The sequence below is a fragment of the Pygocentrus nattereri genome, chromosome 12 (assembly GCF_015220715.1).
Source record: "Pygocentrus nattereri isolate fPygNat1 chromosome 12, fPygNat1.pri, whole genome shotgun sequence".
Classification (NCBI taxonomy): Eukaryota; Metazoa; Chordata; class Actinopteri; order Characiformes; family Serrasalmidae; genus Pygocentrus; species Pygocentrus nattereri.
In genome coordinates this window covers 34,316,173-34,340,446 of record NC_051222.1, presented here as the reverse complement: position 1 = coordinate 34,340,446, position 24,274 = coordinate 34,316,173, and the positions used below count along the sequence as shown (strand labels likewise).

Genomic DNA, 24,274 nt, shown 5'->3' with positions numbered 1-24,274 from the left:
CACACACAGAGCAACAAAACATCTATTATAACCAGAATTACATCTAACACAAAGGAAATCATGATGTGCATTTTAGGACAGCACCATTTATCATTTATCAAATGTTATTGTAATGTTGGCCGATGTAAAACTGATATTGCTGAAGGCTGCAACGTGAAAATGACCCATCTAACAACTGTTATGAGGCTGGACCGCCTCCTACAGAATGTTGGCAAAGAATTCCATTCAGCCTAATTGGAAATTTTTGTGAAAGGTTTGTCAAAATACCTGAATTTAGAGAGCATTAATAATTTCAATTGCTGTCTACGTTATATACAACTGAAAAGTTATGCTTTTGGGATAGATTGGGAGTAGTTTTGTGTTATCAGGCTGATGTTGGTGTGGTGGTCCAAAGTAATTTCCAACAACTTTAATTTCAGTTCAACATTATCCAGCTTTAAAACTTTTCCAAGGAAGTCATACAAAGCGATTTATACTTCCCTTGAGTGTTTTTCACTTGAGCTATACATATTTTCTGTTCAACAATGATGATGGAATGTAATTTTATGGAAATATGTGTGATTTAAAAAAAAACAAAGGTGAACTGGACATTGGAGGGTTGTTCTTGTGTTTAAATGACATTCTTTGATATGAAGAAGGCTGCAGTTGTCCGTTTTATCTCAGCACAGCTGTCTTTGAGGTGTTCCAGACAAGTTTTGTCATATCATATTATTCATGTGATCCATAAAATGTAAATATTTTTCATAAAAAATAACTATATATTCTGTTTCATGCTTAAATGGTTCTGTGGATGGTGAAATGATTCTTCAGATTGATGGAGAATGTGCTGTATATGATTCTGATGTCAAGCTCATCATATACAGCAAAGAAAAGCAGCATAGAGCTCTGCCCTGCTGTATTCTGTGAGATTTCCAGTGGAGGCTCTGAGTGCTGCTGGCAGCAGGGCAATGACTAACACATGAAGCATGAGGTTTCTTCACAGCCTTGCACTCCAGTGTGTAGGTGAACAGAGAAGAAGCCAAAAGGCTGGAGTCCAACTGACATCCTCACTGCATGTTCTTCTTCCTGTTTGCATTTCAGTGGTGCAGAAAAGAGGACCGAACGACAAAAGCCTGGCAGTCGAGGACAGGCTCTCGAGATGCTGATGAAGGCCAGCAAAACAGAAAAAAAAGTGGAAGCCCCTTTCAGAGTTTGAAAAAAGGTGCCAGAGCACTTTGTGGAGAGCAAGTAGAGCCAGGAGAGATGGGAGTGAATAGTTATATGTTCTCAGAAGTTGAGATTTACTGACGTTACCTAAGCTTAATGAAATTTCATTTTGTATATACTGCTGTCACTTCACAGCAAGAAGGCCCTGGGAGACCAGGGCCATGTCTTTGTGGAGTTCCTTTGTGTGCATGTTCTCCCTGTGCCTGTGTGGGTTTCCCCCAACAGTCCAAAGACATGCAGTCAGGCCAACTGGACATGGTACATTGCCCCTAGGTGTGAATGTGTCTGGCTTTCTGCTCTGTGATGGACTGGCAACCTGTTCAGGGTGTATCATGCCTTCCGCCTGATGACAGCTGGGATCAGCTCCAGCACGCCCTGCAGCCCAGAAGAAAAAGCAGCTTAGAAGGTGTGTGTGTATACAATTGCTAGAGAACACTGAGACAAGGACTTCTGGAACAATGTGCTTTTGAAAGAATGCAAAGAATTATTTGACAGTAACATAAGACATTTGGCACAAACTAAACGCAACATTTGAGCAAGAACCTCATACCAACTGTGAAGCATGAAGGTGGAAGTGGTCGGGGGCTGCTCTGCTGCAGCAGGGCCTGGCAAGCTTTCCATCATAGAATCCACTATTCTTTATTGTATCAGAGGGGAAGATGCGAGACCACCTGTCCAAAAACTGGATGATGCATTCAAATTGCAAGTCAAAAATGCCAAATTTTCATTGTTTTGGCAACAATGATGAAATCACTTTTATCTATAGATATTCTCTGAAAGAACATTAAATGTTGATCTGTTCATATTTCATATATATACTTGCATGAACTTTCAAAGCAAAGTATTTGTAATGATCCACAATGAAATTTCTTCTAATATCTTTAATTAATAAATCAAATGGAAGTGATGTGGCAAGTGAAGGGGAAGACTCTCATTCATTGCTCTTGTTGGAGCACATGCGACACTGCCTGCCACTCATCTGTGATAAAATGCTGGATAGCCAATGGATGTCCACCCAGCACATGTTGCAGCCGGCCTGCCCGTTTTCTGTAGTGATTTTATAACTTCGCTCTTGGTCTCGCTGTAGAGAGTGTTTGTTGCTGTGTCAGTAATCTTAACGATGGGACATGTGTAACATAGCATGAAAGCCCTGGTTCTGAGAACTGGTGTAGAGACTGCAGGTCACTTATGAAAAGCAGAGCGTCTCGCCTCATTAGTAGCTACAAAAAGTCAAAGAGAAAGATTTAAGACATTTTGAGACAAATGGACTTATTCACATTTGTAAGCAGCACAGTTGCAATGAGAGACTGTCAAACACTAAGTAGTTGTGAAGATGAAATCGCTTCCCTTTCAAATGGTCCAGGTCCTGCTTAAATGGTGCCGCATTTTGAGAGACATTTTACAAGAAAATGTTCTACTTTTGAAGAAAGTTTTCTGGCAGAGATGGGAGGAAAGCAACTATAGCTAAAGTTTAAAGCAGAGCAAAGACTCCATAGCAATTGCCTAGCAACACCCTTGGCAACACCACCCTTGATTGGCTCTATCTAGATAAATAAATATTTATTCCCATATTAACAACACATGCTCAGAGTGGACGCCAGCTTGCGTGACAGCCAATGAAGTCAAAGTTTTTTGTTTTTTTGTGAGGTTGTGAGAAGCCATGCAATAACTGAACGTATGGTTTTGTTACATCAAGAGATTTTATTTGAAGCTGTGAGATAAGATTTACTTTGTTCTGCTCTGAGACTGATGGACATTAGCAGGAAAGTGACCGACTGCCCTGAAAAATGCCCAACGACTGAGCGATTTTACACAAATGCAGAGCCATTCAAAACGTTTGCGTCGACGGTATTAAAAATGTTCATGAATCGTTTCCAGTGGGGCTTTAAACCAATAGTGGGAGATCTTCACTTGTTAGAGTCCACCGAGTGGGAGACGTTCATCATCGATGGCTAAAATAAGCCGTTAATTTTTCACCTCGGCCATAACAGTTTATCAAACGGATTTAGGAGAGTCGGTTAGGTTTAGGAGTTAGGAGGTAGTTGCCCTTGAAGAACCAAGGTGTGTATACAACCATTTTCAAAGTTTCTATGTAGAACCATAAACACAGTGTCCTCTAATGTGAAGAACCATTTCACCATGTAAACAACCATTTAAGCATTGCATGTCTCTATATGGTACTCATGGTTTTCAATATGACCGTTCCCTTTACTAAAGAACCCTTGAAGAACCATCTTCAAGAGCATAGGCATTAGTGCTCCTCCCAACAGGCAAACTTATTTAGCTGCTAAATAAGGCCCACTGTCCACAACTTACTCCAGCAAAACAGCAGAAACAGAAGCTTCAGAAATAAAAGTCACAGATATTATTCACTCACATATGCAAAAATAGAGCAGTTCGTAATCTCATTTATTTATTTAGACCTACTCTAATGCCAGCGGAAAGCTCTGTTTCACACTTCAGTGAGTAAAGAGGGAATCTTTAGTAGGAGGAATATGAGAATCCGTGAAGATTACACTCATTTATTTATTTAGATATTTAGATAAGTATTTAGTCACTAACACAACTTGTTAAGTGACTAAAGCTGCTGTCAACCTGGATTCAAATATTCATTTTGAAAATTAATCATTTAAAAATTTGGTTTTTAACACTAAAGATTGTAGCGTGTCACGGTTGGCTCCTCCCAGTCCTGTCCATGTGCTCATGTTTTGGTTTTGTAACTCCGCCCCTGATTGTATTCACCTGTCCCTCATTGTTCCGTGTATTTAAGCCCTGTGTTTGCCCTTTCCGTTTGCCAGTCTTTGTACCTTTGTATCGTGTCTTTGTACCTGATCTTCGTTTGTGTTGATTCTTGTGATGTCTTACCCTAAGTCTGTACGTGTCGGCTCACTGACCCTGGAATGTTCTGACTACGACCCTGGATTTGCCCCTAATAAATCTCGCTTATCTCAGCGTGTGCGTCCGCCTCCTCGCTCCTCGTTACAGAAAGACTGGCCACCACAGGACGCAGCAGGTAAGCGAGACTCCGGCATGTGGTTATTCCGTTGGGACGAAACTCCAGCTGTTTCAAAGCAGCCCGAGTTCGCCGTGTCCCAACGCCACCAAGCCGGAGACAGCAAATCCCCTGGCGCTGAGGGAATACGAGCGTCTCGTCGGTCCCGCAAGAAAGCGGAGGACCTTCCCGCCTTGTGTCCGGGCGACGAGAGCTCAGGTAAGCGCCTTGGGTCTGCCCGTCTTGAGCGCCACTGCAGGGAGGAGCGACCTGCAGTGCAAGACGGGGTCAGACGGAACGAGCATTCAGATGACCCGTTTTTTGGTACTCGGCTCGTTCGCAAGCGTCACTGCGAGCTGCCAATCGCTCGAGTGAGCTTTGGGAACGGCCGAGTGGGTCCAGTATCTGTGTGTTCCTCCAGGTTGGAGCAGAGGCCCCCAGCCCGAAGGCTTGATCCCGTGGCCGCACCCCGCGGCACTTCTGATCCCGTGGCCGCACCCCGCGGCACTTCTGATCCCGTGGCCGCACCCCGCGGCACGCCTGATCCCGTGGCCGCACCCCGCGGCACGCCTGATCCCGTGGCCGCACCCCGCGGCACTTCTGATCCCGTGGCCGCACCCCGCGGCACTTCTGCGCCTCCGGACCCGCCTGCCTCCGTGGACGTCGCAGCAGGCCCCGCGCCTGCCTCCGTGGACGTCGCAGCAGGCCCCGCGCCTGCCTCCGTGGACGTCGCAGCAGGCCCCACGCCTGCCTCCGTGGACGTTACATCCCCTTTGTTCCCTCCCATCCCGCCCTCGTCAGTGTCTGTTCCCCCTGGGCCCTCCGTTTCTGTCCCTGTTCCCTGTGGTCCTTCTGTGCCTCCTGTGTCTGTTTCCGTTCCTTTGTTTCTGCCTTGTTCTGTTCCTGGTTTTGTCCTTTTCCCTGCTGTTGTGTCTGTGTCGGTTCCCGTTCCCGTTGTGGTTCCTGTTCCTGTGTCACCTTTTGTTTCTGTTCCTGTTTCTGTTTCTGTCCCTGTTTCTGTTCCTGTGTCTGTCTTGGTGCCTGTTCCCCTGTCTTTTGCGTGGTCTGTTGTTCGTTCTTGTTTTCCTCGTCCTGTGTCTCCGGTCGTCTCTCGGTCGGCGTCGTTTTTTGGTGTGCCTCCTCGTCCTCCCTCCGTTTTTTGTCCTCGTTCTGTTTCGTCTGTTCCTGTGCCTTGTGTGTCTCCGTCTGTTCCTGTGCCTTGTGGTTCTGTTCCTGTGCCTTGTGGTTCTGTTCCTGTGCCTTGTGGTTCTGTTTCTGCCTCTGTGCCCGTGTCTACCTCTGTGCCCGTTTCTGCCTCTGCTCTGGCTTCGGTGTCTGTGCCTGTTTAGTTTAGTTTTGTCTGTCTCTGGGTTTCGCTTTCTTGTTGGGTTGGTTTGGTTTGTTCTGTGTGGCACGCCCGGTGTGCGTGCCTTTGGGGGGGGTTCTGTCACGGTTGGCTCCTCCCAGTCCTGTCCATGTGCTCATGTTTTGGTTTTGTAACTCCGCCCCTGATTGTATTCACCTGTCCCTCATTGTTCCGTGTATTTAAGCCCTGTGTTTGCCCTTTCCGTTTGCCAGTCTTTGTACCTTTTGTATCGTGTCTTTGTACCTGATCTTCGTTTGTGTTGATTCTTGTGATGTCTTACCCTAAGTCTGTACGTGTCGGCTCACTGACCCTGGAATGTTCTGACTACGACCCTGGATTTGCCCCTAATAAATCTCGCTTATCTCAGCGTGTGCGTCCGCCTCCTCGCTCCTCGTTACAGAAAGACTGGCCACCACAGGACGCAGCAGGTAAGCGAGACTCCGGCATGTGGTTGTTCCGTTGGGACGAAACTCCAGCTGTTTCAAAGCAGCCCGAGTTCGCCGTGTCCCAACGCCACCAAGCCGGAGACAGCAAATCCCCTGGCGCTGAGGGAATACGAGCGTCTCGTCGGTCCCGCAAGAAAGCGGAGGACCTTCCCGCCTTGTGTCCGGGCGACGAGAGCTCAGGTAAGCGCCTTGGGTCTGCCCGTCTTGAGCGCCACTGCAGGGAGGAGCGACCTGCAGTGCAAGACGGGGTCAGACGGAACGAGCATTCAGATGACCCGTTTTTTGGTACTCGGCTCGTTCGCAAGCGTCACTGCGAGCTGCCAATCGCTCGAGTGAGCTTTGGGAACGGCCGAGTGGGTCCAGTATCTGTGTGTTCCTCCAGGTTGGAGCAGAGGCCCCCAGCCCGAAGGCCTGATCCCGTGGCCGCACCCCGCGGCACGCCTGATCCCGTGGCCACACCCCGCGGCACGCCTGATCCCGTGGCCGCACCCCGCGGCACTTCTGATCCCGTGGCCGCACCCCGCGGCACTTCTGCGCCTCCGGACCCGCCTGCCTCCGTGGACGTCGCAGCAGGCCCCGCGCCTGCCTCCGTGGACGTCGCAGCAGGCCCCGCGCCTGCCTCCGTGGACGTCGCAGCAGGCCCCGCGCCTGCCTCCGTGGACGTCGCAGCAGGCCCCGCGCCTGCCTCCGTGGACGTTACATCCCCTTTGTTCCCTCCCATCCCGCCCTCGTCAGTGTCTGTTCCCCCTGGGCCCTCCGTTTCTGTCCCTGTTCCCTGTGGTCCTTCTGTGCCTCCTGTGTCTGTTTCCGTTCCTTTGTTTCTGCCTTGTTCTGTTCCTGGTTTTGTCCTTTTCCCTGCTGTTGTGTCTGTGTCGGTTCCCGTTCCCGTTGTGGTTCCTGTTCCTGTGTCACCTTTTGTTTCTGTTCCTGTTTCTGTTTCTGTCCCTGTTTCTGTTCCTGTGTCTGTCTTGGTGCCTGTTCCCCTGTCTTTTGCGTGGTCTGTTGTTCGTTCTTGTTTTCCTCGTCCTGTGTCTCCGGTCGTCTCTCGGTCGGCGTCGTTTTTTGGTGTGCCTCCTCGTCCTCCCTCCGTTTTTTGTCCTCGTTCTGTTTCGTCTGTTCCTGTGCCTTGTGTGTCTCCGTCTGTTCCTGTGCCTTGTGTGTCTCCGTCTGTTCCTGTGCCTTGTGTGTCTCCGTCTGTTCCTGTGCCTTGTGGTTCTGTTCCTGTGCCTTGTGGTTCTGTTTCTGCCTCTGTGCCCGTTTCTACCTCTGTGCCCTGGCTTCGGTGTCTGTGCCTGTTTAGTTTAGTTTTGTCTGTCTCTGGGTTTCGCTTTCTTGTTGGGTTGGTTTGGTTTGTTCTGTGTGGCACGCCCGGTGTGCGTGCCTTTGGGGGGGGGTTCTGTCACGGTTGGCTCCTCCCAGTCCTGTCCATGTGCTCATGTTTTGGTTTTGTAACTCCGCCCCTGATTGTATTCACCTGTCCCTCATTGTTCCGTGTATTTAAGCCCTGTGTTTGCCCTTTCCGTTTGCCAGTCTTTGTACCTTTGTATCGTGTCTTTGTACCTGATCTTCGTTTGTGTTGATTCTTGTGATGTCTTACCCTAAGTCTGTACGTGTCGGCTCACTGACCCTGGAATGTTCTGACTACGACCTTGGATTTGCCCCTAATAAATCTCGCTTATCTCAGCGTGTGCGTCCGCCTCCTCGCTCCTCGTTACATAGCGCATTAAGTGCACAAGCAATACATATTAATCAGTAATGAATAATCATTTGATGGTAGATCAATGGCCCCACAACATCCATGCTGTTGCCTGCTCAGAACTGTGTGGGTGTGTCAGAATGCAAAATGATTGACACTGGCATCTCCCTGCCAACATACAGTAAACTACCTGGCACCAGTGACAGTGGAATGAGAGCCACCCTCATGGGGAAAAGACCACTTTTCTTTTCTCGGCTGGTCTCTAAATGGTGAATATAAAGCACCAGAGCATTTGATTTATGCGAGGGAGAGGGATGCAAGTAGCTGATGTAAACATATTGCTAACTTTGGCAAGCCTGACATCACCTGCGCCAAATTTAGTCCCATCCACCTCAAACTGAACTGAAGAAAAAATCTCTCAACAGAAAAGGTGTAACCTAGAGGGAGAAGAAGAGGCAGGATGCAAGCGCAAGTCGTTGAAGTCGTTGAACATGAAGAAAACAAACAAAGAGAAAACAAGAATGGGGCCTGAGAAGAGCTAAAAATTCAGAAAGCACACAATCAGGCCTGTAAATACAAACGGAAGGAGGATAGGGTTACAGACAACAGACAGGTGAGACAGACGACAAGAAGGCAGGCACAGAGAGGCACAATGACCAGAACAACACCACCTCCAGCCTGAAAGAACACTCCACTCAGCGTGAGAGTGAATTATACCACGTCCAGGAAAATAGTCACTGATCACCAGTCTGAGAAATGCTAGGGAGTGACAGAGGCAGCTACATAAAAGAACTGCATGAAATGAAGGACCTTGTCTGAGAGAGAAAACTGCAGTAGAACAGACAGAACTAGATGCCAAAAGAGAACATGTGAAAGAGCCACAGAAGGACAGACACAAGCAAACAAAGAAGTAGCAGCATTCAGGGAGAAAGTCAGGGACAGAACCAACACGCTGCAAATGACTGCACTAACCTCACCGGAGAATCAAAAACATTACATTATCAACTCATTATTAACTAATGTAACAAGTAATTTTGGATCACCTCTATTGGTCGATTAATGATGAAATGTGCACACAGTGTAAAGAACAGCAATGTTTTTTTTTTTCCTGCAAATGAATAGATGAATAAAGAGAATCATAAAATACCGAGAGGAAAAACAACAGCATGTTCCTCACGTAGCCTATAAGAGACCTCCAAACTAAGAAACAAATCTAAAGGGTATAAGAGGGTGATATGAGAATAAACCTAACCTCTCGATACTCTTAAGCCATTTTTATGATATATAGCAGAACTGTAATATTTAGTTTAAATGAGTTTCATAAAGAAGGCAAAAAATAGACAAGATGTGACAAGATGGACAATAAACAACTTTAGAGGAAACTTTAGTGGTGTTCAGGTCTGTGGGCCCCGTTTTCAATGTTTACCAAAAGAAAAAAATATGTGATTTATTATTATTTCAACCTCAGATTCCTTGGTCTTTGCTAGTTTTCTGTAATAAACATATAAAATAACCCATTTTCAATGTCTTCGCTCTGTTCACCCCCCACACATTTATACTACACATGTGGTGTTGGGCTGAACCCATGGGGAATAGAAGTGTGGAGGTGCGGTGTCCTTCACTCCTCCTATATGGCCTGCTGTTAGTGTGTGTGTGTGTCTGTGTGAGTGTGAGAGGGTGGACAACATGGACAGGCTGCTGACTGGCTACAGCTGCTAAAGGAGAACCCTACACTGTGATATTTTAAACATCTGGTGTTTTCACATAAATTGTTATGGTTGTATTGATTTAAACAACCAATAATGTGGTGGGTCACCAGACCACTGAATAACAAGCACATCATCACCGCACAAAGGTTAAACAATCAATAAAAATGTGATAATCTGTCCAACAATATAATAACAGTGGTCAGGCATGAAGGAGAAACCTTAAGAAACACAGAAGACTCAAATGCCATAATTTCTGTATCTGATTACATTCCCTATCGGAAAGTTTAAGTCCATTCTGCATGTGCGTTGCGTCATAGTGAAAGTTTATAACGTTCAACACGGCGGGGCAGAAACTGGTCTGTAGAAGAAATGTTCATGCTCTGATCTTTAAAAGACGCCGGTGGGACGGATGTCCAGCTTATGTGTCTCAGAACATGACATCTTTCTCTTGGCCTTCTTTAATAAGGACATGTGAAGGATGTTTTCCTGAGTCTGGCATCATTTTAAAGTCATTAAAAACACAAGTACTGCTCACTGCTGCTCATCTCACTCTGACTGGACTCGTTGTCATGGTAACACATACACTAAGTGGTTCTCTATGCATGTGTGTAATTTTGGATTGGATTAGCTGTAGTGAACATGTAAACAGCTTTTCAGCAGATAGTTGAGTAGAGTGAGCATCAACACCTTAATCTACAGTCAGAATTAACTTTGACTGGTGAATCAAATTAAATTTGGATTGGTGAAAAATTTGTCAATGCCAACAGCCAATGGGAAAGCAGCTAAACTCTGGTGTCCCACCAAACAAAACTCCTCATTAAGGTAAAAACTTAGACTGCTAAGTCTAAAAAAATTAGACTGCTAAGTCTAATTTTGCCAGTTTGGACTGGGCCTATAACATGGTGGTAGCGTGAGAAAGGATTGAGGCAGGGACGGGACAGAACCTTGAGAGACTTGGGTTGGAGTTCTGGGCAGCTTCTGTTTGGAGCTAGAAGGCTGGACCCCCATCACAGACAACAGGGCTTAGAGATGGGAATTTGTATACACACACACACACACACACACACACATTATATATATAATGTATGTGTGTGTGTGTATAAATATATATATATATACACACCATGTCAGCTCAGGCTCCTCACATCCCACTCACTCCCAGCAGTAAATGTCATGCCAACCGACTTTCTCTTAATACAGGTCAAATATAATTTACTAATCACTGCTTTCTGTTTTTACTAGTTTTATACGTACAAATACAAGCACAACTGTCACACTTTATATTCCTCTTAATACATTAAATGCATGTTCTAATCATCCTAACACTGAACTATTTCAATATTTCAAATACAAGCACCATGAAAGGTTATCTGAGTAGTCATCATAGAACGGAGGTCAGTATTCCTTGTGGGAGTACTGCAGCACCCACCACAATATCTTGTGGCACAGGGCTAATTTTCAATGACACATGGTTAATAAAGCCAGCTGAAGGCAAGTAAGTCCTACAGTCATTTTCATTTCACTTCTTCTTCTTTCAGCTGCTCCCTTTAGGGGTCGCCACAGCGGATCATCTGCCTCCATCTTGCCCTATCCACTGCCTCCTCTACTTTTACACCAACCATCTCCATGTCCACCTCCACTACATCCATAAACCTTCTCTGAGGTCTACCTCTTCTCCTTCTACCCAGCAGCTCCATCTCCAACATTCTTTGACCAATACATCCACTATTTCTCCTCAATACATGTCCAAACCATCTCAACCTGGCCTCTCTGGCTTTATCTCCAAACTGCTCCACCTTCATTGTCCCTCTGATCTGCTCGTTTCTAATCTTGTCCATCCTTCCCAACGATAATTCCCAACGAAAATCTCAGCATCTTCATCTCCGCCACCTCCAGCTCAGCCTCCTGTCTTTTAGACAGAGCCACAGTCTCCAAACCATACATCATAGCAGGACGCACTACTGTCTTGTAAACCTTCCCTTTCACTCTTGCTGCTATCCTTCTGTCACACATCAGCCCTGACACCCGTCTCCACCCACTCCATCCTGCCTGCACCCTCTTCTTCACCTGTTTTCTACATGGTCCATTGCTCTGGATGGTTGACCCAAGATATTTGAAGTCATCCACCTTTACGACCTCTACTCCTTGCATCTTCACCTTTCCACCTGCCTCCCTCTCATTCACACACATGTATTCCGTCTTGTCTCTACTGACCTTCATTCCTCTCCTCTCCAGTGTAAATCTCCACCTCTCCAGATTCTCTTCCACCTGCTCTCTACTCTCACCACATCATGGTCCATGGAGCCTCCTGCTTGACCTCATCTGTCAACCTTTCCATCACCACTGCAAACAAGAAGGGGCTCAAAGCTGATCCCTGAAGTAACCCTACCTTCACCTTGAAACCGTTTGTCACCTTGAAACCTTACCACTGTCTCACTATCCTCATACATGTCCTGCACCACCCTAACATACTTTTCAGCTACACCTGACTTCCTCATACAGTACCACAGTTCCTCTCTTGGCACCCTATCATATGCCTTCTCTAGATCCACAAAGACACAATGTAGCTCCTTCTGACCTTCTCTGTACTTCTCTACCAACACTCTCAATGCAAAAATTGCATCTGTGGTATTCTTTCTGGGCATGAAACCAAACTGCTGCTCACTGATCTGAACCTCTCGCCTTAGCCTTGCTTCAACAACTCTTTCCCATACCTTCATGGTGTGGCTCATCAACTTTATACCTCTGTAGTTACTGTAGCTCTGCACATCACCCTTGTTCTTAAAAATGGGGACCAGTACACTACTTCTCCACTCATCAGGCATCCTCTCACTCTCCAGGATTTTGTTAAACAACCTGGTTTAAAAGTCCACTGCCTTCTCTCCTAAACATCTCCATACCTCCACAGGTATGTCATCTGGACCAACTGCCTTTCCATACTTCATCCTTTTTAAAGCTGCCCTCACTTCCACCTTACCAATTCTCTGCACTTCCTGATCCACTATCTCTCCCCCGTTGTCCTCCTCTCTCTCTCGTTTTCCTCATTCATTAGTTCTTCAAAGTACTCCTTCCATCTACTCAACACTCTCTGTTCACTCACTAGTACATTTCCCTCTCTATCCTTTATCAGCCTAACCTGCTGTACATCCTTTCCAGCTCTATCTCTCTGTTTAGCCAAACGAAAGTCCTTTACTCCTTCTTTACTGTCCAGCCTCTCATACAGCTCATCATAGGCCTGAGCCTTTGCCTTTGCCACCATTCTTTTTGCTATGCGACCCACCTCACAGTACTCCTGCCTACTTCCTTCATCTCTCTGGTTATCCCACTTTTTCTTAGCTGCCTTCTTCTTCTGAATACTCTCCTGGACTTCCTCATTCCACCACCAACTTTCCTTGTCTTCTTTCCTCTGACCAGACGAGACGAAACACCCAACACATTCTTGCCAGTTTCTCTCACCACCTTAGCTGTAGTTTCCCAGTCCTCAGGTAGCTCCTCACTCCTGTTGCAATTTTTCCCTGAACTGCCTGCAACCATCCTCCTCCTTCAGCTTCCACCATCTAATCACTAAAGCATATGGAAACCTTTTATGCAGGTCTGAGTGGAATACAAAGTTTAGGCTGCAGGTGGGAGCGGGACAAAAATCCATCCTATGCAGACATCTACTGCTTTCTCAGTCATGTCTTTAACAATGAGTCTACAAAGAGAATTACAATGGGTGGGTCATGCTAGACCTTCTGGAAGTTCTAGATAGTTCACTGGTAGCCTCAGGGCTCTGAAGAACTGTTGTCAATAAAGATACTCATGCATGGGTACGCAGATACTCATGCGTACCCATGCATATCTCTGGTAGCAATAGAATCTCCAAAATGTTAACTTTACAGTAGAAGGAAAAAACATACTTTACTTTCAATGTAAGTCAATGGAACTAGACTTTTTTCCAAGTCATTCTGGGTCATTTGTTTTGGTCCATTAATCAAGAAATTTACACATAATGTAAAGAGCAACAGGCATTTTCAAATTATGTCAAAAACTGAAAAATCACAAAAATGGAGATAAAAGGTTTTTAATGAAATACTAATATCTTGTCTTACTTTTTGTTTGTTACTAATGACTTTTTACTAACCTCATTCTTTTATCTATGCTTATGTTTTTGCCCTTGCAGTATGATAAGTCGTATCATTTCGGTCAACTCATGCGAGGCCCCAGGGGGTCAACTGCTCTCCAGAATGACTCTGCGAATGAGGATGTCGGGCACAGTGGGCGCTCATTACGCCTCTCACCTCGCTCTCTCCTCATGGCCACTGCCTTTCACATGAAGGACGGCTTAATGGATGATTACCGTGTACCCCCAAAAGATTTCTGTGAAAACCACATGACACATTAACACACAAGTGCTGCTGCATTTTCAATGAATGAGTGTGGTGGTCTGGTCACTGCTGTTCATTAATTTCCTCATCTCTACCCCACTGTATCCAACACGCCCATTTTACACAGGGAAAGTGTGCCAGGTCAGTGGAATAAATAGGTCAGATTTTCCGTAGTTCATTCAGTTACCTCATTTTTTATGAGGACAACTGTGGACTTTTCCGAATTCCCTGCCCAGGTACAAGAAACACCAATCACGACTTTGAACAGGCCTTTTTTTGCTTATGTACCTGAATCAGTTTTTGTTTTTTTATGAACTATATTCCATATTTCATTTGGCTTGTTTTTGTCTTGTGTTTTATCTTCATTGTTGCTATTATTTGTTATACGTAATTTTTTAAGTCTCTGTTTCATTTGCTCACATGTGCTTTGGTGTTTTCCAAGCCACCACAGCAAGTAAAAAAAAACTAAAAAAAAAAAAAACACATTTGTTCCCCATTCATTTAAATTATTTAAATCATTTATAATTCAATACACACACACACACACACACACACACATTTTCTAAGCCGCTTATCCGTTTGGGCCCTTGGGGGAGTGGGGGGTGCCTATCCCAACGGCCAGAGGGCGGAAGGCAGAAAACACCCTGGACAGGTCGCTAGTTCTTCGCAGGGCCATGTGAGTGGTCAAAATGAGTTTAATCAGAATTACTTTCAATAATTCAATGTAACCTGCTGAATGTTTTTAAGATATCACTTTAAGAGCATGAACAAAAGAGCCAAATTAGAAAAAAAAGCAGTTGCACTAAAATAAACACATTCACACAGGTTAACAATATCATCTTAAAAACAACATGCTACCATAATTAAACTATAGAAACACATAATGTAAAAAAAAACTGCTACATTTATATCCAACAGATTTGCAAGGAAAGACCTGAATTTGGGGATAACACTGGCATTCCACACTGGCGTTCCACATCCATTCAGCCGCAGCCTTGATACAGTGTGGAGAACATGCAGACACATGCATTTTGGTATTCCTGTATTCCTGTCTACAGCTAAAGGATACTGTGCTCCACCTAAACCAACCCTAACCTTAACCACAGCAACCAAAAGATCAGCTCTGGCCTCTTTTACTTTTCTAATACAATCTGCAGTTTTGGGAAACTTTTTCCTCTTGGAGAGCAGCCAGATTCAAGCAACTTTACCATTTTGGTCCCCACAAAGTGCTGTATACATAGTACACACACACACACACACACACACACACACACACACACAAACCTTGGCCTATTTTACATGCCTGTTATGCATCCTGTTATCTGAACTGCTGTTAACAACTAGAGCAAGTGTTGTGCCAGTCAAATGCCAAACATTATTCAATCAATGCAGCTGACGCACTAAATCGCTAAACTGTCAAGCACCTGTTTGATTTGCTGTGGAGGAAAATGTGTCAAACTAGGTAACAGCACTTCCTCCAGTCTCTGTAACAGGCGCAGGCCGAGTTACCCAACTTCCAACTACTGTCATGTAACCTAACTGCTGTAAGTTTGCTTTCTGAGACGTTTGGGTCAGTACCCATCACCAAGAGGTTCTGTAGTAAAACCTTTCAAGGCTATTTCATGTTCCAGTACAGCTTCAGTGCTGCGTGCCAAAGGGAATATGAAAGGAGACAAGACCCATCACTACCACTTGGTGATGTTCACAGTTGGTATTAGCATCCATTTGGACATGATTTGATTATAGCTGGACGTGGAGACATTGGTTTTTACATGGGCCTTGATTGGCACCGCTCACATTTAGTTTGCTGGTCTCTCGCTTCATTTGTTGGCATACAATTTTGTGTGTACATGCAAATTTCTGGGTCCCATTTCAGGGCCTGTGTCCTTCGGAGGCTGCATTTGAAGGCAGATTGAGTCACGGCACTGTGACTAGGCTGACCCTTTGCGAAGGCTCCTTCATACACGGCCGAGAAATGCGTCCCTCTCTTCCCTGGCAACGAACAGGTGGATCCTTCGCCAGCCAACATATCCCGAAGTTATGACTGCTGTCTATCCTGTCTATAATTATCCTGCTGTTATGACTCTGCTGTTGAAGACACATCGAGACACTTTACCGTTCACACTGTAAATGTGGTCATATGCATCCCTGACCTCCTGCTTCACACCGTACCTAGCACCGTCCTCTTACGATTGGATCAACCAAGATGCATGTTAATGCTGAACGGAAACAGGGCCCTTGCAGGTGCATGAACTCAAACAGCCAGGGTTGCCAAAATTTCACACTCATTCTTCTACAGCGACAAAACTTCACACTTGTTTCTACACCATTAGTGACCAACCTTCACCTGAAAATCTACCTGGAAAACATTCGACTACTCAGGAACCTCTGAAGCAATATGAAGGTGAAATAGGGAGGATGACTAAGGCTGGAGCTCACATCAGCAGGAAGATACAGCAGATCTTCAGGTGACCAACACACCTAAGCACCATGGATTTATCAGTTCTGGTTCTAGAGGGCCTGGGTCCAGCACAGCTGGGTGATCGTCCTGCTCAGACACACCTGATATAAATCACTTGGTAGGTTTAGTTGGTGTGATTGAGCAAAATCACCGAAACTGTGCTGAACACCAACATTCAGGACCAGAACTGATAGAAAGGAGATACACTGTTGGCATTATTGCGTGAAATGACTGGATTTTAATTTGATCATTCTGATTTCAGCTTTTTAAAAAAATGTACAAACCAAGTTCTCTACACCTGCAATGCAGCGGTCTCTGATATGACCCTGGTTAAAAGGTTAAGTATCTTATGGCCTCAATATGTTAATTCTTGGCCTTGATAATCTAATTTGCAGCCAATTAAATAATCACCGTGTCAGCTTAGGGTCTCCATTTCCAAGGGGTTATTTTGAAAGCAGAAGTACACAACAAAAATGGTCCTTTAAAGGTTCTTTAGTAAAGACGATGGTTCTACTTAGAACCATAAGCTCTATATAGGACCATTTACTGCTTGAATGGTTGTTCGCACATTGAAATGGTTCTTCAGACTGATAGAGAATATGTGGTAGATGATTGAAAAGGATTTTATGTAGCACCAAAAAAAGGTTCTTCCATTGTTACAAGCTTGCCGTATTAACCACAGTAGAACCACAAAGAACCATCTCCCCATTAAGGGGAGAGAGAACCATAGAGAACCTTTTGGAAAATGGCTCTATACAGCACCAAAAGGTGTTCTTCTGTTGTTACAAGCTTCATATTGTAACAAGAGCAGAACCCTTTTGGTGCCTTCTAGAACCATTTAAGAATAAAATGGTTCTTTATTGAACTTATAACAATAGAAGAGCCGTTTTAAGTTCTACACTGAACCATTAAACATATATATCCTATGAAGAACCATATAGAACGCAATCTCCATCAATTTGAAGAACCTTTTCAAGATCCAAAGAAGCTTTAAAGCATGAAGTTGATCAATACAGGTTCAAAAGAGAACCATTCTCGATAGCAAAGCCCTCGCGAAGAACCCCGTTTTTACGTGTAGGTGCTGATGAAGCTGGTTTGGCGGTCATACCGGGTGGAGAGCGGGGTCTGCCTTCTTTTTTAGCGGCCTTTCCAGGTGACTTCCCAGGACTCGCCATGTTTCTGTCAGCTTTCCCGCTCAGAGCTCTGTCAGCTCTCAACTTCACAGTTAGCTTAGCAAGCAAACAAACCCCTCAAACTGCTGTATTCCCGCCGCAAAGCGCGGAGCAAGCGGCTAAACTCGCTCGTCGTCGCTGTGTTACGATATTCAGAGTCAGGCCGCTTCTCTAGCGCCACATGAACGCAGATAAAGCTTTTTGGAGGATAAAGACGAGTAAAGAGCGGAGCTGTTTACTCTGCGCTCTGAGGCGGCGGCTCGAACAGCGCGTCCTCGCGCTCACGCTGCCATGGCAACGGACGCCTCTGACGGTGCCATGGCAACCAAGCTAGAAAACGGTCAAAGCTGGACTTTCGCTTTACTTTTCTCCGGAGAAATAACACAAACGCAAAGTCCAGCTTAGTGAGGGAAAGTGAGTGAGCAGCGCTCAGCACAGCAGGTCTGAACTGACCTCTCTGTGGACTCCTGTCCGTTATTATAGGTAGCCGCTGCTATTTTAGCAGTGTTGCCTGCGGGGCTAATGAAGGCCATTCAACCGAAACCAAAGCGGAGCTGTAATAACTCCACACTGAGGAACACAGGAACGCCGTCCCACACGGACAGGTATTCCCACAGTCTTTCCTTTCTGGGAAACCTGGGACACACTGACCTATTAATATTCATACACAGCGCCACGAAGGCCACATTAACTAGATGGGAAAGCTTATCATTTGTTTCTGTTCATGGTTTTGTTAATACAAATCATTTGGAGAAAACAAATGATCAAATACACACAGATAGATAGATAGATAGATAGATAGATAGATAGATAGATAGATAGATAGATAGATAGATAGACAGACAGAGCTCTTCTGATGTTTATCTCAATGATCCTGCTGGTGTCTCAGCTCTTCTGGTGTTTATCTCAGTGATCCTGCTGGTGTCTGAGCTCTTCTGATGTTTATCTCAATGATCCTGCCGGTGTCTGAGCTCTTCTGGTGTTTATCTTAGTGATCGTGCTGGTGTCTGAGCTTTTCTGGTGTTTATCTCAGTGGTTCTGTTGGTGTCTGAGCTCTTTTGGTGTTTATCTCAGTGGTTCTGTTGGTGTCTGACCTCTTCTGGTGTTTATCTCAGTGATCCTGCTGGTGTCTGAGCTCTTCTGGTGTTATCTCAGTGATCCTGCTGGTGTCTGAGCTTTTCTAGTGTTTATCTCAGTGATCCTGCTGGTGTCTGAGATTTTCTAGTGTTTATCTCAGTGATCCTGCTCGTGTCCGAGCTCTTCTGGTGTTTATCTTAGTGATCCTGCTGGTGTCTGAGCTCTTCTGGTGTTTATCTCAGTGATCCTGCTGGTATCTGAGCTCTTCTGATGTTTATCTCAGTGATGCTGCTGGTGGCTGAGCTCTTCTGGTGTTTATCTCAGTGATCCTGCTGGTGTCTGAGCTCTTCTGGTGTTTATCTCAGTGATCCTGCTGGTGTCTGAGCTCTTCTGGTGTTTATCTCAGTGAACCTGCTGGTGTCTGAGCTCTTCTGGTTTTTATCTTAGTGATCGTGCTGGTGTCTGAGCTCTTCTGGTGTTTATCTCAGTGATCCTGCTGGTGTCTGAGCTCTTCTGGTGTTTATCTCAGTGAACCTGCTGGTGTCTGAGGTCTTCTGGTGTTTATGTCAGTGAACCTGCTGGTGTCTGAGCCCTTCTGGTGTTTATCTCAGTGAACCTGCTGGTGTCTGAGCTCTTCTCGTGTTTATCTCAGTGATCCTGCTGGTGTCTGAGCTTTTCTGGTGTTTATCTCAGTGATCCTGCTGGTGTCTGAGCTCTTCTGGTGTTTATCTCACTGATGCTGCTGGTGGCTGAGCTCTTCTGGAGTTTATCTTAGTGATCCTGCTGGTGTCTGAGCTCTTCTGGTGTTTATCTTAGTGATCCTGCTGGTGTCTGAGCTCTTCTGGTGTTTATCTCAGTGATCCTGCTGGTATCTGAGCTCTTCTGGTGTTTATCTCAGTGATGCTGCTGGTGGCTGAGCTCTTCTGGTGTTTATCTCAGTGATCCTGCTGGTGTCTGAGCTCTTCTGGTGTTTATCTCAGTGATCCTGCTGGTGTCTGAGCTCTTCTGGTGTTTATCTCAGTGAACCTGCTGGTGTCTGAGCTCTTCTGGTGTTTATGTCAGTGAACCTGCTGGTGTCTGAGCTCTTCTGGTGTTTATCTCAGTGAACCTGCTGGTGTCTGAGCTCTTCTCGTGTTTATCTCAGTGTTCCTGCTGGTGTCTGAGCTCTTCTGGTGTTTATCTCAGTGAACCTGCTGGTGTCTGAGCTCTTCTGGTGTTTATGTCAGTGAACCTGCTGGTGTCTGAGCCCTTCTGGTGTTTATCTCAGTGAACCTGCTGGTGTCTGAGCTCTTCTCGTGTTTATCTCAGTGATCCTGCTGGTGTCTGAGCTTTTCTGGTGTTTATCTCAGTGATCCTGCTGGTGTCTGAGCTCTTCTGGTGTTTATCTCACTGATGCTGCTGGTGGCTGAGCTCTTCTGGAGTTTATCTTAGTGATCCTGCTGGTGTCTGAGCTCTTCTGGTGTTTATCTTAGTGATCCTGCTGGTGTCTGAGCTCTTCTGGTGTTTATCTCAGTGATCCTGCTGGTATCTGAGCTCTTCTGGTGTTTATCTCAGTGATGCTGCTGGTGTCTGAGCTCTTCTGGTGTTTATCTCAGTGATCCTGCTGGTGTCTGAGCTCTTCTGGTGTTTATCTCAGTGATCCTGCTGGTGTCTGAGCTCTTCTGGTGTTTATCTCAGTGAACCTGCTGGTGTCTGAGCTCTTCTGGTGTTTATGTCAGTGAACCTGCTGGTGTCTGAGCCCTTCTGGTGTTTATCTCAGTGAACCTGCTGGTGTCTGAGCTCTTCTCGTGTTTATCTCAGTGTTCCTGCTGGTGTCTGAGCTTTTCTGGTGTTTATCTCAGTGATCCTGCTGGTGTCTGAGCTCTTCTGGTGTTTATCTCAGTGATCCTGCTGGTGTCTGAGCTCTTCTGGTGTTTATCTCAGTGATCCTGCTGGTGTCTGAGCTCTTCTGGTTTTTATCTCAGTGATCCTGCTGGTGTCTGAGCTCTTCTGGTGTTTATCTCAGTGATCCTGCTGGTGTCTGAGCTCTTCTGATGTTTATCTCAATGATCCTGCTGGTGTCTGAGCTCTTCTGGTGTTTATCTCAGTGATCCTGCTGGTGTCTGAGCTCTTCTGATGTTTATCTCAATGATCCTGCCAGTGTCTGAGCTCTTCTGGTGTTTATCTTAGTGATCGTGCTGGTGTCTGAGCTTTTCTGGTGTTTATCTCAGTGGTTCTGTTGGTGTCTGAGCTCTTTTGGTGTTTATCTCAGTGGTTCTGTTGGTGTCTGACCTCTTCTGGTGTTTATCTCAGTGATCCTGCTGGTGTCTGAGCTCTTCTGGTGTTATCTCAGTGATCCTGCTGGTGTCTGAGCTTTTCTAGTGTTTATCTCAGTGATCCTGCTGGTGTCTGAGCTTTTCTAGTGTTTATCTCAGTGATCCTGCTCGTGTCCGAGCTCTTCTGGTGTTTATGTCAGTGAACCTGCTGGTGTCTGAGCTCTTCTGGTGTTTATCTCAGTGAACCTGCTGGTGTCTGAGCTCTTCTGGTTTTTATCTTAGTGATCGTGCTGGTGTCTGAGCTCTTCTGGTGTTTATCTCAGTGATCCTGCTGGTGTCTGAGCTCTTCTGGTGTTTATCTCAGTGAACCTGCTGGTGTCTGAGCTCTTCTGGTGTTTATGTCAGTGAACCTGCTGGTGTCTGAGCCCTTCTGGTGTTTATCTCAGTGAACCTGCTGGTGTCTGAGCTCTTCTCGTGTTTATCTCAGTGATCCTGCTGGTGTCTGAGCTTTTCTGGTGTTTATCTCAGTGATCCTGCTGGTGTCTGAGCTCTTCTGGTGTTTATCTCACTGATGCTGCTGGTGGCTGAGCTCTTCTGGAGTTTATCTTAGTGATCCTGCTGGTGTCTGAGCTCTTCTGGTGTTTATCTTAGTGATCCTGCTGGTGTCTGAGCTCTTCTGGTGTTTATCTCAGTGATCCTGCTGGTATCTGAGCTCTTCTGGTGTTTATCTCAGTGATGCTGCTGGTGGCTGAGCTCTTCTGGTGTTTATCTCAGTGATCCTGCTGGTGTCTGAGCTCTTCTGGTGTTTATCTCAGTGATCCTGCTGGTGTCTGAGCTCTTCTGGTGTTTATCTCAGTGAACCTGCTGGTGTCTGAGCTCTTCTGGTGTTTATGTCAGTGAACCTGCTGGTGTCTGAGCCCTTCTGGTGTTTATCTCAGTGAACCTGCTGGTGTCTGAGCTCTTCTCGTGTTTATCTCAGTGTTCCTGCTGGTGTCTGAGCTTTTCTGGTGTTTATCTCAGTGATCCTGCTGGTGTCTGAGCTCTTCTGGTGTTTATCTCAGTGATCCTGCTGGTGTCTGAGCTCTTCTGGTGTTTATCTCAGTGATCCTGCTGGTGTCTGAGCTCTTCTGGTGTTTATCTCAGTGATCCTGCTGGTGTCTGAGCTCTTCTGGTGTTTATCTCAGTGATCCTGCTGGTGTCTGAGCTCTTCTGGTGTTTATCTCAGTGATCCTGCTGGTGTCTGAGCTCTTCTGGTGTTATCTCAGTGATCCTGCTGGTGTCTGAGCTTTTCTAGTGTTTATCTCAGTGATCCTGCTCGTGTCCGAGCTCTTCTGGTGTTTATGTCAGTGAACCTGCTGGTGTCTGAGCTCTTCTGGTGTTTATCTCAGTGAACCTGCTGGTGTCTGAGCTCTTCTGGTTTTTATCTTAGTGATCGTGCTGGTGTCTGAGCTCTTCTGGTGTTTATCTCAGTGATCCTGCTGGTGTCTGAGCTCTTCTGGTGTTTATCTCAGTGAACCTGCTGGTGTCTGAGCTCTTCTGGTTTTTATCTTAGTGATCGTGCTGGTGTCTGAGCTCTTCTGGTGTTTATCTCAGTGATCCTGCTGGTGTCTGAGCTCTTCTGGTGTTTATCTCAGTGAACCTGCTGGTGTCTGAGCTCTTCTGGTTTTTATCTTAGTGATCGTGCTGGTGTCTGAGCTCTTCTGGTGTTTATCTCAGTGATCCTGCTGGTGTCTGAGCTCTTCTGGTGTTTATCTCAGTGAACCTGCTGGTGTCTGAGCTCTTCTGGTGTTTATGTCAGTGAACCTGCTGGTGTCTGAGCCCTTCTGGTGTTTATCTCAGTGAACCTGCTGGTGTCTGAGCTCTTCTCGTGTTTATCTCAGTGTTCCTGCTGGTGTCTGAGCTTTTCTGGTGTTTATCTCAGTGATCCTGCTGGTGTCTGAGCTCTTCTGGTGTTTATCTCAGTGATCCTGCTGGTGTCTGAGCTCTTCTGGTGTTTATCTCAGTGATCCTGCTGGTGTCTGAGCTCTTCTGGTGTTTATCTCAGTGATCCTGCTGGTGTCTGAGCTCTTCTGGTGTTTATCTCAGTGATCCTGCTGGTGTCTGAGCTCTTCTGGTGTTTATCTCAGTGATCCTGCTGGTGTCTGAGCTCTTCTGGTGTTTATCTCAGTGATCCTGCTGGTGTCTGAGCTCTTCTGGTGTTATCTCAGTGAATCTGCTGGTGTCTGAGCTTTTCTGGTGTTTATCTCAGTGATCCTCTCTCTTCACTGCCAGGTTATTATTATCATGGAATGATAAGTCTGGAACCTTCTCTGTGTTCGTTTTCTTCTCACTGTAGCTTTGTTCTGTGTCGCTTCTCCAGCTCAGCTCTTTCGGGAGTTCCCTGCAGCCCCACTGAGCAGTTTGTGCACGACAGCGTGAGACCCCATTGACAGATGTACAGCCAGAAACCAGGAGACTCTGTGCTCGTGAAGCGCTCCGCACCCTCTGTTGGTCAGTCTCTTTGATCCTCCCAGGGGGCGGAGCCTCGGTTTTCCCTCTATAAATCTCGCGCCGCTCGCGCGCTCCTCACTCGCTTGCTCCCGCAGCTCTCGGTGATGGAGTCTCCAGCTCCCGCGCGCTCCTCTCGGCTCCTGCTCGCCTACAAGAGCGCGGCGCAGCACCTGCTCTCCAAAGCGGGCATGCGCGCGCTCCAGCTACAGCGGAGCGCGAGCGCCGCCGCCGCCAAGGACAAGCAGCGCTCGTCCCCGATCGCGCAGCTCGCCGCGCTCGTGCTGCAGCGGCGGCGGCGGCGCCGGCGTCTCGCGCTCGAGTCTACCGCGCTGTCGCTCGCGCCCGCGCCCAAGCCGCGGAACAGCCGGCGCGTGGTGGTGCTCGGCGCGCCGCGCGTGGGGAAGACGAGCATCGTGCGGCGCTTCCTGCGCGAGGACTTCGAGGAGCGCTACGAGCCCACGCGCGAGGACTTCCACAGGAAACTCTACCACATCCGCGGGGAAGCGTATCAGATAGACATCCTGGATCCAGCCGGGGAGAGAGAGTTCCCGGCCAAGCGCAGGCTGACCATCCTCACAGGTGAGCGGCCAGAACCCGCAGCTCTACCGAACCAGCAGTGTAATAAACAGTGTAATAACGGCTTCTGACGGAGTCTCAGTGTAGATCAGATCGTTATCAGACTGTCTGATAGAATTTCAGTCAGTTCCACTGTCAGAGTTTATACACAGAAACGGGACGAGTGTCTCTGTCAGAGTCTATACACAGAAACAGGGACGAGCTTCTCTGTCAGAGTTTATACACAGAAACAGGGACGAGTGTCTCTGTCAGAGTTTATACACAGAAACGGGACGAGTGTCTCTGTCAGAGTCTATACACAGAAACAGGGACGAGCTTCTCTGTCAGAGTTTATACACAGAAACAGGGACGAGTGTCTCTGTCAGAGTTTATACACAGAAACGGGACGAGTGTCTCTGTCAGAGTTTATACACAGAAACGGGAACGAGCGTCTCTGTCAGTTTATACACAGAGACGGGGAC

General features: G+C 46.4%; 2 protein-coding genes across 2 annotated transcripts in view; one reads left to right on the top strand and one right to left on the bottom strand.

Annotated features, from left to right (window-relative positions):
* LOC108411849 (mycbp associated protein) overlaps positions 1-17,662 on the bottom strand; it is a 54,710-nt gene extending 37,048 nt beyond the window's left edge. The window contains exon 1 of the mRNA XM_017683616.2: positions 17,352-17,662. Within this exon, the coding sequence (XP_017539105.2) occupies positions 17,352-17,418 (67 nt within the window). The 5' untranslated portion in view covers positions 17,419-17,662. The remainder of the gene's footprint in view (positions 1-17,351) is intronic.
* Positions 17,663-23,333: 5,671 nt separating this feature from the next.
* si:dkey-27j5.5 (GTP-binding protein Rhes) overlaps positions 23,334-24,274 on the top strand; it is a 3,131-nt gene continuing 2,190 nt past the window's right edge. Inside the window, exon 1 of the mRNA XM_017683615.2 lies at positions 23,334-23,816. Coding sequence (XP_017539104.2) covers positions 23,342-23,816 — 475 coding nt within the window. The 5' untranslated portion in view covers positions 23,334-23,341. The remainder of the gene's footprint in view (positions 23,817-24,274) is intronic.